This window comes from Carassius auratus, chromosome 10 (genome assembly GCF_003368295.1).
Source record: "Carassius auratus strain Wakin chromosome 10, ASM336829v1, whole genome shotgun sequence".
NCBI classification, from domain to species: Eukaryota; Metazoa; Chordata; class Actinopteri; order Cypriniformes; family Cyprinidae; genus Carassius; species Carassius auratus.
Genome location: NC_039252.1, coordinates 11,352,853 through 11,369,370, shown reverse-complemented (window position 1 = coordinate 11,369,370; position 16,518 = coordinate 11,352,853). Strand labels below are relative to the sequence as shown.

Genomic DNA, 16,518 nt, shown 5'->3' with positions numbered 1-16,518 from the left:
GGACAACTGTCCCTTAGTTTGTAGTTTTGGTAACTTTCTTCTTCCCTCAGGCTCTAATGGCCTGGCAGCTGCCTGAAATTGAAATACGATGTGCCATTTAGCAAATGAAACCTCCTATTTATTTTTCATTCAATGATTCAAACTGTTCTTGATATAATAATGTATCAAGAGCAGGAACTACAAATAGCAACTACTTTGCTTGAACAAACTTATACCACATACAAGGACAAAAACAACCTGCAGGAGAGGAGAAGAGGAAATGCAGGGTCTGGCTCAGTGACCATTAAATATGACTCATTTGTACACTTCTGCGGGTGGAAAATGCAGCAAAGATATTGTCAGCGTTCTGTTTTGTGGTTATTAAAGCCGTTAATGATGTATTTTTATGGAGAAAAAAGCTTCAGTTTGTCTTCAGCTTGGTGCAGCACTTCCCTGCCACCTTGTGCTTGCACCGGACATGACGATGTCATAGACATTGCATTGTGGCATCAAAATCTGAGTGAGATTTTGATTTCCCTGCTTCTCTCTTTCAGGGTTAAGATTAGGTGTGAGGGTGGGTTTTGGTTTTTAGCATGCGTAAACTGAATAAACGAATCAGAAGTCAAATTTTCACATTAATATTTCAGTACAACACCTTTTTTTCATTTGGAGTCATAATCTGCTGAATTTATTTTTAATAAGTACCAAAAAAAAACTTTATTTAAAACACAGCAAACAGGTGCCGCGTTGACAAAGAACATAGCACATACAAAGTTTTTTAAGATAAAACTGCAAATATAAATTAGGAAAATTTATTTTAGGTTAATAATTATTTCCACAGTATGAACATACACAGTCTCAACAAGGCAGATGATAAAAGCAAGGAGTTTTTACACTTTTGTCTTAATCCGGTCCACTAAAAAGGATCCATGGCTGAAGGTGCAATGATTGTTTTTCACGGGGAAGGGCATCTCTTATTTTAAAATACATGTGCAGGGTGTAACATGTGCATCTTTACCTTTACCATTGTACAAAATACCACGAAAGACCCAAAATCTTCAAAAATCTCATTCTCACTGGGACAAATTCAGTATTAACAGGACAAATCTGCTACATTTCATCACTTTGTAAGGGTGCTTTGAATTAAAATACCTTATTTATGCACCTAAAAGTCTGGCTGTTGAATTCCCCAGCACACCATATCCCACTGAGCGAGGATTATGGGCATTTTGATTTCCTAACAAATAAATGAAATTACATTATTGCAGTTCTTCCGAATATATTCAAGTAGAACATTACTTCTCTGTGTGTTCGGTGTACAGTGATCGTTAATACTGGGTTGCTGGTGACCTACGAGCAAAAGGGAACAAAAACAGCAAGCAAGGAACTGTTGGGTTTGTAACAGGAATGGTATTAAACAGCTAGCTGAACCGTCATGACATTTTCAGGGAAATGCGTGTAGCCATCACGAAGAACTAGCAAAGTTATATAAAGCATCAAGTCACAAATCCCTGAATAAAAATGAGGACATGAACTGAACGGATCGACCACAGTCTTGTGTTTCAAACAAAAAGGATCAACTGAAAGGACATGTAGCTGCCTGTCTGTCAGTATGAAGCCTCTAGAACACACTGGCTGTACAGAAATAGCAGGAAGTCTGCATTGATATAAGGGTGGAGTGGCTTGAAACATCAAGAAGTTTTTCTATGGCGCAAGTTCTTCAGTTCTGGCTTTCAGTAGGATTGTCAGTGCATCGTGTCCGTGAAGACATGGACTCTCTCTTATTCTTGCACAAATCGATAAAACATCGCAGCTCACACATTCCCTCAACACTCAGAAGATGTCGCTGTTGCAGCTGTTTTTAAAATCATCCCTGCGAACCCAAATAACCTCGCAGTCCCTCTCAGAAGCGACACCCTCCACCGCGCACTGCTTTCTCAGGAGGGTCAGCTTCAGTGGGGCGTGGGATTTCGGAGGTTTGTCATCCGAAAGTCCGTTGAGACCCTTGTCTTCATCTCCTTCTACTGAAAGGGCCTCTAAAGACTCCTCCAGACTCGGCTCAGAGGAAGGGGCCCGGACGGATTGGCAGTACTCATCGTCGTCACTGAGGATGTCCGTCTCCTTCACGTCATCCTGGTTTTCGTAGTGCTGCAGGTCGAACTGATCCTCCACCCAGCGGTCTGTGTCCCGGATGGGCTGCTGGGGTCTCTGGAGCGAAGACAGCGGGGGCTCTGTGGGGGGGATGGGTGAAAGCTCCTGGGACGTGCCGTCGTCGAAAACCACACTCATGTCTATGGTGAAACGATTACGGATCAGCTTCCGGCGGCCGAGGGTTCGAGATGGGGCTGAAACTGGAAGAGAAGCAAGCATGAATGCCGAATATAATTTTTTCTTTAAACAGCAGACAGTTTTCTGCTTTAGGAAAGAAAGCAACAATATTGTCTGGTGGACACTAGGATTTCAATTTGTTATGTAATAATCAGCTCACCCTAAAGCCTGAAACAAAACTGCAGTGTTAATCATGTTAACGAGAGTAAGATGGAAAGAGACACAGTGGGAGAGTTAGAAGGAATATTGGGAGAGGAGCAGAGAGAAGGGGAATGTTGCAGAAAAAAAGTAATCAATGTTCAATTTGTGTCAGATGTCCCCAACATACCCGCTCTGTTCACTGTGGGTCGTGAACCCTTTAGCGCACAAAGCCGCTTCCCTCCGAAGGGAATATACTGCTGATTTGGAGGCAAACTCTCAGTCTTCATTAACTGCCGGCGTTGTTTGTCCCTCAGGATAGAATGAACTGTCTTCAGGAAGTCTTTTTTACTCTCTGGAGAGCTAAAGATATAAAAATAAATTCAAATATTTTAGTCAGGAACAGAACAGAAATATTCGGTTTTACAGTGGCCCCAAAAAATATTTTTTGTACCCTTAAACCAAACTTAAATATGAATGCAACTGCATTATATTAACTACAGAAGTTAATCACGACAAACTTACAAGTTGGTATTATTACAAATTAATGATACAAATGTTTGGTTAAAGACAGTACTTTTTAAATAAAAAAAAAAAAAGCCAGCAATAGCATGACTGAACATATTGTTAACATTGTTTTAGTGTGCAGCTAACACTTAGCATGTTTAAACATGTTTTGGAGTATTGTTAGCATGTTTTAGCCTGTTTCAATATATTCATTGCATCTTTTAGGATATTGCTAACACATTAACCATATTAAAATGTCCTATAGTTTTAAAGAAACAAGTTACAGTTAAAGCATAATAAGATTAAATAGTAGATTAGCATGTTGGTTTTGACAGCCAATTACTTAAAAAGGATAAGACACTTCTCAAACAAAACAGCCTTAAGAATGAATCATGGTTTTACTTCATCTATGTTACTATAGTTAAACCATGGTATCCACTGCCTAGACACTAAGGCCCAGTTTTACAGACAGGGCTTAGACTAAGCCAGGATTAGGGCTAAGTACAATTAGAACATTTAAGTAATTTTTATTAACATGCCTTGGGAAAAAAATAAAATAACTGGTGTGCATCTTGAGACAAAAACAAAGGAACTGATATATTTTAACATCAGTCAGTGCAAGTTTCTTTCATTTAAAACAGCTCAGACTTGCACTTTAGTCTGGGACTAAATTTAAGCCTTGTCTGTGAAACTGGGGGCAAAAGTGATACTTGAGGCCCACTTAGTCGAACCATTCACTCATATACCCAATCTTTAGACCAAGTCTGCAAAACTACAAGCACATTGCATGCTTAAAACTGTTTGATATTGTAAAACAAACTTTTTGCAAAACTCTAAACACCGTTCCCTACATTACACACATCATTTGAAACTAACAGCTCTTTTGTTTAATTTAGGAAACACTGCCATTTTAATGGCACACTCATTTACTGATGACCTACACACAATAAATCATCCATCCATCCACCTAGAACATGCCTACTAGCCAAGTCAGACAGTCAGCTTTATTTCTAAAGTACTTTATACAATATAGATTGCTTCACAATAATATAAAATTCTCATTCTGCTATAAAGCAGCTCTAACAAATCAATAATGTCATTCTACAGCTCAGCTCAAGTCAGTTCAGTTGCATATCTGTAAAATTAATTGGTCGTACATACTATATATACAGTGTATGTGCATATGCATATACAGTATGTGCGAGTGCTGTGACAAACTCCTGTGCTCCACTGCACTCACCAAATGTGTGTGACATTTTGCATGTGTGTTTTGTGTGTAGAGTTTTGAGAAATGGAGCCAGAGTTTCAAAAACCACCATGGTTTTGCTAAACTAACCATAGTTTAACCATGGTATTTTAATATAGTAAAAGTGCAAAGAAGTTTGAGAATTATGAATTGCCATTCTGGACCTCATCTTACCTGCAGCAGATGTGGAAGGTCCTCTCGGGTCTCCCCTCAGATTCTGACCTCATGTGAACAATCTCACACATTGCAGACCCCTCTGAATCTGAAATGAAAAATGGAAAGGTTAACAATATGCTGGTAAAAGGACTGTGGGAAACCCTGTAAAGTACAAACCCTCCCAGAACAGCACAGGGTTAATGAACCTCATGGAAGACACAGACCATGGGACAATGAACCAAAGTGCAGACCCCAAGATCCTGCAGGATGACCTTTTAACCCCTAACCAACGATAGGGAATATCAACATTCTGGCCTGAGCCAGTTGAGCCAAATTTACTATGCTTATCAAGTGTCATCAGGGCACAGGGATGTAAAATCCATTACATCCATTGTCAGAGTTAATCTAAAGCATGAAGTTAATATACCACGCTCTCAATAGGTTTGTTGGAGAAGAATGAGACCAATAGACCAATACTTACTAGGGAGGTTGCGAACTTGGAGAGCATCTGTAGAGATCATGTGTCTAAACCTAAATGGGTCTCTCTCATCAAGGATTGATGCTCTGTGAGATCCACCCTGAGACAAAATAACAGCAAAACACATTTTTGGGGGTTTGTGAGAATCAAGAAAACATTTAAAATTTATCTTTATTGGCATCCACCACCTGACACACTAAAAGACAGGAAATTAGGGGAGTAATGTATTCTCTACGTCACATGGTTTTATAATATCGCAAACAAGTGAAAGGTCTCAGAGTCAATGGTCTGAGTTTTGTTGGCCATGTGAAATGAACCAAAGAGATGACAGAAGTGAATCGAGTACAAGGGAATCCTCACTTCACACTCGACAATGTGCCCTTCAATAAAACTCAAAAACTACACCTCTTAAAAGCGCTAGTCTGCAAGCACTTCGAGCCCATGTCAGACCTCTATTAATGAATAATGAAGAAAGGGATAAAGCACTTACGATTTTTTTCTTGTGCTTGGAGCAGTCCTTATACACAAAAACAACTGCTGTTCTGAAAACTGATGGAAAAAAATGAAATAAAACATTAAGACACACAAAACCATACAACACTTAACATTCACAATAGAGATGCTTGGGGCTCTTTTCAGAAGAGTTGGAGTAAAAACGTGACCCGGTGAAATACTGCCAACTTCAATGGCAAACTGACCCATTTTTAAAGCCTCTGAAGAGTTTCTTCTTCAAAAATGTCTTAGCCAAAGGGGAATAAAGCCTTGTGTATAAATGCAACTTTAATGTCTTAAGAGCCAAGGACAAGGTGGCTCCTCTAATGCCATTGTGCCCAAAGATACAGCTGGCCTTTACTGATGCAGGAAACCATTACTGTAGGGAACAGACTAATGAATAAGACAACAGGATTCTATTTCGGGAAGAAGCATTTTACAAACACTCACCGAACGCAGCCAGTTCTGGGTCCCTCTTTCCCTTCATGAGAGAAGAGGGTGGGTTGATCCAAACCACAGTGTCATGTAACAAGAGGTCACCCATTGACAGGTCAGCAACCTGGAATAAGAGTAGACAATGTTGTAGATGTTAGAAGACATCGGTGCACAAATCATAACATTTGATGGTGGCATTACAATATTTGTTGCAAGTATCTAGTATCAACAAATGTGAATTTTAGAGTTACAAAGACTTAAGAGAGACTAGTGGAACAGTACCTCTTTTTTGTCAGAGCTCTGATCGCTGATGAGTTGGTCAAACACAGCTCCATACTCCTCATGAATCTTCTGCATTTCATTTATGTGACTGGCCACTTTGTTCATGGCTTTCATTGCAACTACAAAAAGATGAAGACTTAATAAACTGCAACTAAAGAATTCAGTTTTTTTAAAGCCATTTGGAGCATTTTGCCTTTAGAAATACACCATCTTTCTTAATCCAATAGAATTGTTACTGTAGCTTTAAGAATGTGTGCAAATGACCTCTATTCTGATTAGGGCTGCATGATTTAGGGCAGAAATGTGATTGTGATTTTTCTGAAGAAAATATAATTATCATTTTAGAGTACATTTGTACAATAGCGATACTATTATTTATGGTTGTCTTAAGGACTGCATTTTCAAACATTTAACCAAGCTATTTAATTTGGAGAAAAACCGCAAGGACTCTTTGTTAAAGCTTCGGACAACGCTTCTCATTACAAGTTAAGAAAGATGTTTGGTGTTCTCAAATGCATGAGTCACCCAAACTCAGAGCACCTCAGTTCATTTTGCATCTACTCTGAGACACTGGGTCATGAGCTGCTCTGGTGTAAATCAACACAGTGACGTGCTTCACTCCGAAACACGCAGCACACATTTAAATAAATTGTGTGATTTGATAAAGTACACTATAAAGTAGCCATATCATGAGTATTATTATGATAAATCATGCAGCTCTACTGACTGACTAATCATTTTACAGGTAAAGACTACTATAGCCTTGATAAACAGTCTGAATGAACTGCAACAGCAAACAAATTTCAAGAGCAAGCAAAATTCTGTTATCAATGACGTGGTCTTTTCAAAACCTGCTTATCTAGCTCAGAAGAGGAGCTGCATCATATTACACTACAAACAGATCTGCCATGGCCTAAGATTATGCTCAATTAGTATCTAAATCTTCATATTTACCATCCAGATGGTAATGTTCCTCGCTGTCAGGGCTGGTAAGGGAGTGAAGCTCCCTCAGGAGTAGAGGGTATTTTAAGACTCTCTGAATGGGTTTGATCAGGTAGGACTCCAGCGTGGAAGAGTGCTGTTGCCTGGGGTTCCTCTCAGACAGGAATGCCTTGAACTCCGGGTCTGTTTTAGCTGCACCAAAAGTGTGGTGAAGTTATGAGATGGCACAAGAATTTCTAATCAGCTGCATCCGTAAACTAGACTTTAACTTGGACAGGGGTCTTAACTTGATATAAAGACAATTACATTTGAGTAAATCATCTTTCAACATTCTCAACCTCCAGAATGTTCTGCCAGCCTGACATTTCAGAAAAAGTTTATACTCCAACATTTATCCATTACAATTTCAGACAATCAAGTAAAAACTTTATCCACTCTTTCCACAGGAAACATCTTCATTCACATACATCAGCAAAATAGCTTTGGTGCCTTGGGAAATGGCAATTTTTCACAGTAGACCCCTACAAAGGGTCATCATTCCACAGTAACATGCTTTGAGCTACATCATTTGCTTGTGAGAGAGTAAAAACACCCCTCTAGCTTTGAGTAAACTATGAAAACTGGCCTTTGGCAGTTGGTAGGTCTTCAGAACAACAACTTATAAAACTAACCAACGTAAAGCAGTCAATGAACATGGCAATTAAATGACAAGGAATGGTTCTCAAAGAACCAAGGGCTCCCCTGCACTTTAAAACATTGATAATTGTGCTAATGCTTGTAAACCAGCCTCTGAAAGTGCAGTGGCATTACCTTTGGTAAGGACCTTTGGGACCTTTGTGTGGCTGGCGCAAAAAGCACTGTAGATCTTAAAACGATCTGCATAGTACAGGAAGGATCCACCAAGAGAAAACAGAACTTTCTGGAAGTTAGAAGATAATAAATTAGAAAATTAGATTAGGAGACAATAGTGACCTTCTTATGGTGCCAATTGTATTTAGCATCTACTCAGATGTTCCAAAATTATGTAATACAAAATGGACTAATTTCACCGCACCTTGAATTGATCCACTCTCTCCAGTTTGTCTAAATCTGGAACCAATCTGGTTCCATCTTCCAGAGTTTTCAGAAACTCCACTTGGAATTCCACCATCTCCGCCAAGTTTCCAAAAAGCACATCCAGCTATGAGTGTAGAGGGAGTAAGAGATGCGTAAATCTTATTTATCAACAATATTTTAAGAAGTAAATTAAATGATTAATTCTATATTGTAAAATATAGAATTAATAAATGGTAAATATAAAAAAAAATTCTCACCTCATCCTGTGAGAGGAAGCTCTCCTTCTGCAGGGGGTTCAGGTAGCGCTCTATCAAAATGTTCAGGTCCTGTAGATGGAGAGAGTCAAAGACTTGTTCATGTTTGGTTTCAGTGGAGCTTTTATATTAGAAGTTGTAAACCAGGAGTAATTTTCATCTAGCAGGCTTATCATGATCAAATCTAGCATGTTAAAAATCGAAACAACGCTTTAAAAGCACAGCAAATACTGACCTTAACATAGGTCCTCTCAGTGTCCACCAGCTCACTGATGACTTTACGCAGTTTGTCAGCATCGGAGAGCTGGCGAGGGGTGAAGAGAACTGGTAGGGGTGAGATGGGGCTGGGCACACAGGATGAAGAGGAGGAAGATCCAGAGGAAGATGAGGAACACGAAACAGGACCCTCGGTGGTGTTCATATCATGAAGGTTGCGACAGAAGGCAGTCACCTGCTCTGTACTCTGTGAAGGCAAACAAAATGTCAATTTTAACACCAGGAGCAATCAAATGCTGAGGTACACTACATGACTTAAATTTGAACCCCAAATAACCCAATGTTCACCAGCAACAAACACACACAGGTATTCAGAGCATTTAAGATTCAGAAAGATGCATTTCCAGCTCCAAACACACATTCAGCGATATTCTGGCTGAACTCCACAGACAAGGCACATCATGCCTTGGCTGAAGTGTAATTACAAGTGTCTGTGCGATAAATAACTTTAAGATGGTCTATGTCAGATCTTTGAAAGAACTCTTGTAATTTAGTACCGAACAGTTTGTCTCCTTGGGAAATCTGGCACTGGGTGGATTTTCCATCTAGGAACTTGTCAACAAGTTTTCAAAGAGTACACCCTGCCCTTAGCCAAGATTACTTGGGCTTCCCACTATTGAAAACACCCTCATATTTCTATAAACATCCACAAATCACATCTAAAAACCTCATCCCCTTTGTACTACTTACTTAGTGTAATGCATTTTTTTGACGCCACTGACAAACATTACACAACATGTACGCATCAGACAGTTTCCAATCCAAAGATCTTCAACCTCATTGTCACATCTCATGTGGTCACAGCACTACAACAAGAACTCAGACTCAGGATAGTGTTCAGGAAGAAGTGGAACAGATTCAAACAGACAGGAGGAACAGAGGACAGATGGGGCTTCCAGCAGCATGAATTCCTCTCTGATAAACACAGTGACGGACTGACAAAAAGCCCGCAAACCCCAACATGCCTTAACCAGCCTGGACAGCCCGGAGAGAGGTGGTGCGATGTAGAGATAAAAGTAATGAGCGCTATCGTTTTTTCCCGGGTTAAAAGCCATTTAAGGTTTATCAACAACATCTGTGGTATGCTTTGGACAAAAATGAGAAAACTTTCCCTTGTTCTATAAACAAAACAAACAAAAAAACACAGATATATATATTAATGTTCTTGGAGTGGAAGCCTTTTGGGGAAGTGTTTCAGCAGGTTTGAACCTAGCAGCTTTCTGTTCGTGTGGTGAATGAGTGTGACCAACCTGAAACCTGTGCAAAATCTGCAATTTTCTTTTTTGCACTATTTATCGCGTGGATTCACAATTAAATGACTGGATTGTGCCCACAACAATTCACTAAACAAGTGGACAAGGTGTAAAAATACTACTTTTCTAGGTGGATGAATTTCAGGATGTGTTGTACTGTTTTAAAATGGTCCGTGTGACATCGGTGGTTTAACAGTAAGAGGTGGAACAGTTCCCTGCACATTTTTCGCCATGGGTTCGAGTTAGTCATACGAATTCACCACGTTGACCAACATAAAGTTTCTTGGTTTCAAAGTGACTTCTGTGAGTGGTGCTACCCATGAAATCTTACCAAAGTTTTGTTAATGTGACTTTAAAGATGTCCTTACTACCTTTCTGGGCCTTAAATGTGGTAGTTGCGTTGCGGTCTATGCAGGGTCAGAAAGCTCAAGTGTTCCAGCAGGTTTTATTGCAGAAACATTGATTTATAATTCTGCTGAGAATTATAATTTTTCCAGTAACAATGCATACTACTGTATATGGGGGAGGGGGTACTACTTTCCTAGGTGGATGAATTTCTGTTTACACACTATTGGCATAATTCCAATGGGTGAAATCTGCACTGTGTAAACAGTGTTACTTTATGGATGGTTACAACACAAAAGTTACACCAAAAACCACGCAAAAGTAGCTGGAAGTAACTTTTTATTTAGTCATAACATGATTAAAAAGGCTAGATACCATTTAAGTTTACACAGAGACGGTTGGTAAAGGACTTCACATCAGTCTCATCCTAACGCATGCAATGTATGTGCTACAGTTATGCTATTAAAAAAACTTTATTAATTTGTTTTTGTAACAGATCATTTCAAGGCGTAATTGTGGTCATTATACATCAGTTTAAAAACCAGTTTGAAAAAAGTTTGCAAACCAATCTGTCCAATATTATACATCTACACATAACATACTAATCCACTAAATCTGACAGACACTAGAGTGTTATTAAACAGAGCTCATGAACTAAGTACATCACACACACACCCAAAAGAAAACCCTCCAGCTCACCAGTTGCAGCATGTCATAGATGGACTCTGAGGAGCGTTTGGAGCTCCTGTGCCTCCACAGCACAGACATTCTTCCTCTCAAAGGTCACCGATTTCACACCAATGCAGACCCGCAGTAAAACCACAGGAAGCGCCTCCACCTCCAGCTTATCTTTATGCACAGAAATGTCACGACCCGACCGTGAGAGCGAGAACCCAGCTACTCTGACCAGAAACAGATACGCAGAGTGTGTCTTCTTCACTATGAACTCTACATAGCACGATAGCTTCCCTGTACACACAGCCTCCTCCCTCCTTTCCTAGTATTTCTCCCTACGTTTCTGCTTGTCTGAGCTGGTTTCTAGCCGGATGGATGGAATGGGGCTCTGACAGCTGTGGTAGTACAGTAAACACAGAGAGAGGGAGAGAACGAGAGAGAAAATAATAATAATAATAATAGTAATAATCTTGGCGGCAGCAGGATGAGGAGGGGGACACTGGGACAGCCACAAACATCACATTATACCACAGCTGGGAAAAGCACAGCTCTCAGACGAAAATGTCAACATGCCGAGAACAAAGACGACAGGTGTGGCACAGTGTGTGTCTTTGTTATGATGAAAGTGTGGAAAATAATGACCGTAGACAAAGAGGGTCTTGTCAGAGCTGCAGTGCAGCTATTAGTGCACAGGTTTCAGATATGCTGAGGTACTCACACTGGGGATACAGGTTTGAGTCTGGCTTGCAACAGGTCCTAAATTACTCACCTTTTCGTTTAGTAATTTTATTATGATTCAATTAGTTTATATAGGCAACATTTGTTTACTTATTTTAATTTGTTTAAATCTTAGTTTAAATATTCATTTTTCATTTTATATGTAATTTCTGCTTTATTTTGAATAAACACTATTTTTAGTTTTATAGTGTTTTAGAGAGGAATACACTTTTTAATTTAAGTCAACACTGCTCACACAAGTGCTCATGTTTCTATGTTCGATGTCACTATGAAGTTGCTTATATTTATGAAAATTACTAAGTTTCAAAACCATGAACTGCAAAAAAAAAAAAAAAAAAAAAAAAGAACCCACTATACTACAATCATACCTTAACCCATTCAGCCAGTATTTTTGGTCATGACTCCCCAACCTACTTCCTCTATTAGAGAAGCTAATTACTATCTTTAAGCAAAAACACAGAACAGAAAATGTTGTCAGACCCAGTCACACACTTGACAGGAGCCTTTAATGGCTTGTTAACTCTTCTTATCAATGCAGAGACTCACAGAAGGCAGGAAGAAGAATTGTTTCCTTCCCTGGAAAGCAATGAAATGCCCTTATCAGGCGCTCAAACTGACTTCACAACTGCACACATGAAACAGGGCTCAGTTTCTTAGAGGAGCTTTCACTTTCAAAACGGTCTTGAATTCCATCCATGGTCATCTAAACATCTTCGCATTTACGTTTTAACCTTGAAACTCGAAAGTAAATTTTACACGCATGCTACTAAAGCTCATGGGCTCAAATAAGAAAGTACAGACCTGCTTAAAATGGCAGAACATCATTGGTTTACAACAAGTAAGCCGAGAAACTCCTTTGCTTATACAGTTTCTCTCGCTTTCTCTCAAAACTCACCTTAGACAAGCTTATCGGCTTTGAAGTACCTCAGAGCATTTACGACTGGAAAAACATGCAAATCCATAAATTTCTCAGGAGATTTCATGGGATGCATGTCGTAACAAGCATAAAGCTCCACATCGTGTGCATCCTCAAACCAATCACGATTAAAAGAATTCTGTAGTACAAACCTCCCTCTCCTTTCCTTTTTCCACACACACACACACACACACACACACACACACACACACACACACACACACACACACACACACACACACACACACACACACACACACACACACACACACACACACACACACACACACACACACACACACACACACACACACACACACACACCTAATCCAGGCTGATGTGAAAAGTCAATATTTAGACAGTTAACAGCCCAAATCCATGAGCATGCATTCGTCTTCTCCAGAGAGATAACTCGAGAGAAGAACTGCTCGGATGGTTGAACTTGCATTGTAAATAAGTCTGGAGAGTGGCAGGGGAAGACGTTTTTGGGGTTTGCAGGATGTTGCACCACCTTCTGTGAGATACATGTTGTCATTATCAAGCTTGGAAAAATAATGAAGTCCTCCTGTCCTTTGTCTTCTAGGTAGTCTGTTTCCTCCGGCGGGTTTCTCCATAATTCATCGGCGTTAAGCGATTCAAATCGATGTGCATAATCAAGCAATTAGAATGCAGAGCTAATTAAAGAAGATGTCCCCCTCTCTCTTTCTCCCTCATCTCAAAGCAAGAAAAGAAAACATAAGCGATGTGAGATAATAATGATAACCAACCGTGTGATTAATACGGGGAGAGAGAATGAGAGAAAATGAATCTCAAATTATGCCCAGCTGAATCAGCTCCTCTCTCCCTATGATTGTGTAAAAACATATACAAATACACATTTCTGACAGAACAATAGACAGCACAGTACAAGAGAAGATACCGACTAGAGCAAGCATGTTTCTCTGTGTCCAAAAAGAGCATATGTATTTGGTAGGTTATGTGCACAATATTAATGTCTTGACAACTGATTCAGCAACATGACACATGGACGGGACAAACAGTGGAATGGGACGAAACAAACACGCAAGTGCTGACAGAATGTGGTGTTTATTGGGTGAATTATTAGGGCTAAATGTGTTTCTGCAACAGATGGTGTGCTGGAGAACAGGCCAGAGAGACTGTGGCCGGCTGACAGTGTCGGTGTGACAGACAAGGGCACGGAGACAAAACATACAAAGACAAAAAAACAGGGCAAAAAAAGGAGGCCAGATATCAGATCAGTAAATAGTTCTACAGTGAACACAGGCTATAGAAGGGGAAAAGAAATCGTGAAAGAGACAAATCAATGCTGAGAATGACTTCATAACATTTAAACTGAGGAAAAAAACACTACAGTTTGGAGTGGAAGTGTGTGAGTCCAAACATTTGAGACCACACTGAAAACCTGGAATTCAAAATACAATTTAAACCTGGAAACAATTGTGATTAAAATGCAAAATGCATTGCAAAATAATTTGAAAATATGAATTATTATAATGAATTATTTCTAGATCACTTATCAGGAAATTTCCTAAACTGATCAAATTACTTTATACAAACGGTCGGATACTTGTCTAATGAAGTACAAGGTGCTCTTTGGGTCATTTTAAAATCATACTGAATCACTATTAAGTTTTAAACTTTCTAGGGTTCATGCAGCTTGGGTGCTGCGCACATTAAAGCAAATATTTCAGTTCTTTCCACTCAATTTGTTCTGCTGATTAAATATTCAACTAAAAATAAGATTTTTGTAGTTTTAATGTAAAAGTGGGTGCAGCCATGTGCAAGGCATTTCAAGTGTACAGAAGCAGTTAGTTATGCTGCTTGATATTGATGAACTGTTATTTGGCATCATAAATCTAATTTTTTTTAAATTGTAATCAAAACACACTGATGTGTAGCTCAAATATTTTGACTGTTTACGGCACTTTGTGATTGTCCTCCTAGTCATTTATCAATAGCAGCAATGAATCAATTCTCGAGCATGCACAGAAAATAGCTCAGTTCCAGGTTGTAAAATAAGGTGGTTAGGAGCACATTCACTAGTGGTCTCAAACATTTGGATCCTCAAGTACATGCACGAGTGTGTGTTGACAGGTTTCATTCTTCCTTGTGTAAGTGGTTACACAGTAATGGCTGATCTTGACCTTCATTAGGCAGACTATGTCATCACTTCCAGTCTGTGTGATAGTATGAGTGTGTCTATGTGTGAAGAACCGCAAGGCAAGACAACCTGTCTTCCCATCTGCTGTCGTCTCTGAACACAGCCTTAAAATCAAAGGTCACTTAGATCACATGACACAAAGCTCTTAACCAGCCATCTGATTCCAGTCAGCCTCTGACTCCAAGACAATATCAGAAAATAAAGAGTCTATATTTACCCACCCCAAACAAAAGCAGAGGCCACAAAACACCACTAAAAAGGCCCAGCTACACAATACACTAGGATGCCAAGCTCTATAAATCAAAACCAGAAGCTCATTCTACTGTAAATCAGCCAGACAAACTGTTCAAGCAGAGATTTTTGATGAATCTTCATAGCAGGTGGTCTCTAACCTTGTGTGGCGAGTCCGTTTCATCCTCCAGGCTGTCAGCAGGGCTCTCCGCCAATAGGTTTACCCCGTCTTCGCCTGTGTCATCAGGGCTGTGCAGCACCAGGCCAAGACCTTCATCCAGGATGTCCTCTAGAGGGAGCAAAGGAGACAGACAGGGACGGGATGAGCTACAGGACTGTACAAGACACAAGCTATCACAGGGTACTTACTGATATTTCATAGTCTCCTGACACTTCTGAACTTTTTTTGATAATCTACAAATAATTCTAATATAAATTTATAAAAATATATATATATATATATAAAAATTCAGCAAGGATGCATTTATTTGATCGAAACTGACAGTAAAAAACATTTGTAATATTATAAATTATTTCGGTTTTAAATAAATTCTCTCTTTTTTTAAAACTTTCTATCAATCAAAGATTCCTGAAAAAAATTATCCCGCTTTCTACAAAAATAAATAAATAAATTAAGCAGCACAATGGTTTTTCAAGACAAGAGATTTCTTGAGAAACAAATCAGCATATAAGAATGGTTTCTAAAATATATTATCATTAACTGAAAGAAAAACCATACAAATGTGTATTAATAATAATGAGATGTATTCAAAATATTCCTAAAAAAACTACAATAGCAAGTCAATTATACAAAAAAATTAAAATAAATAACACTGGAGTACCGCTGAAGATTCATCTTCGCCATGACAGGAATACATTTCATGTTAAATATATATTGAAAATAGAAATCAATTACTTACTAAATTGCAATAATATTCCAAAATACTGTTTTTATTGCATTTATAATTAGCAATCCAGTCTTAATGAGCATAAGAGACTTCTTTCAAAAACATTAAAATCATCTTATCAAACTCTTGAACTATAGTGTATTTCTAGTAGTACTGTATGTTGTTGATAGTCAACTTCTAGCACTGATTTTTATAATTTATGAATCTCAAACGTTGAAACAGAATGATTTAAAAGGTGAAGCAATCTCTCTTCTAGTAGCAATGGCAAATAAAACCGATAATGATGAAGTTTACCCTGACTTTGGGAGAAGATGTCAGTGCAGAGGTCCTGTGCCCCGTCCGATCGGCGGGGAGGCATCTGGCACAGCTGGTGCAGATCAGTAGCAGGCAGCGTGCTGACGGTCAGGGTGAGAGAGGGCAAAGAAAACGCAGCCTGCATATCAGCCAGCTCCAACACACTCGCTGGCTTACTGTTCAGTTTCAGAATCTCATCACCTGCTCGCAGACCTGAACACAATGTTAAACAAATCCAGTTTGTAACCCCAAAACGTAATTACATCACTCAAACATACAGTCAACGGATAAAAGCTAATACGTTTCTCTTAAAACATTTAAAAACCGTGTTTTCTTGTCGACTATGCTGTCAGAGGTTCATCATTAATGCATAAAGTTAATTATTTATACAAACCACATTAAGAAAA

At 39.1% G+C, this 16,518-nt stretch overlaps 1 protein-coding gene across 2 annotated transcripts in view; it reads right to left on the bottom strand.

The window, feature by feature from the left end:
• Positions 1-666: 666 nt before the first annotated feature.
• LOC113109853 (T-lymphoma invasion and metastasis-inducing protein 1-like) overlaps positions 667-16,518 on the bottom strand; it is a 49,490-nt gene continuing 33,638 nt past the window's right edge. Inside the window, exons 14-27 of one of the 2 annotated variants that reach the window (XM_026273658.1) lie at positions 16,118-16,324; positions 15,071-15,198; positions 8,529-8,756; positions 8,297-8,365; positions 8,038-8,163; positions 7,794-7,902; positions 6,996-7,175; positions 6,042-6,160; positions 5,775-5,883; positions 5,323-5,381; positions 4,836-4,932; positions 4,373-4,460; positions 2,636-2,808; positions 667-2,330 (exon numbers count right to left, since the gene is read on the bottom strand). In XM_026273658.1, the coding sequence (XP_026129443.1) occupies positions 1,813-2,330; positions 2,636-2,808; positions 4,373-4,460; positions 4,836-4,932; positions 5,323-5,381; positions 5,775-5,883; positions 6,042-6,160; positions 6,996-7,175; positions 7,794-7,902; positions 8,038-8,163; positions 8,297-8,365; positions 8,529-8,756; positions 15,071-15,198; positions 16,118-16,324 (2,210 nt within the window). In that variant the 3' untranslated portion in view covers positions 667-1,812. Of the gene's footprint in view, positions 2,331-2,635; positions 2,809-4,372; positions 4,461-4,835; positions 4,933-5,322; positions 5,382-5,774; positions 5,884-6,041; positions 6,161-6,995; positions 7,176-7,793; positions 7,903-8,037; positions 8,164-8,296; positions 8,366-8,528; positions 8,757-15,070; positions 15,199-16,111; positions 16,325-16,518 lie in introns of both variants that reach the window. The other variant, XM_026273657.1, reaches the window with a different exon arrangement.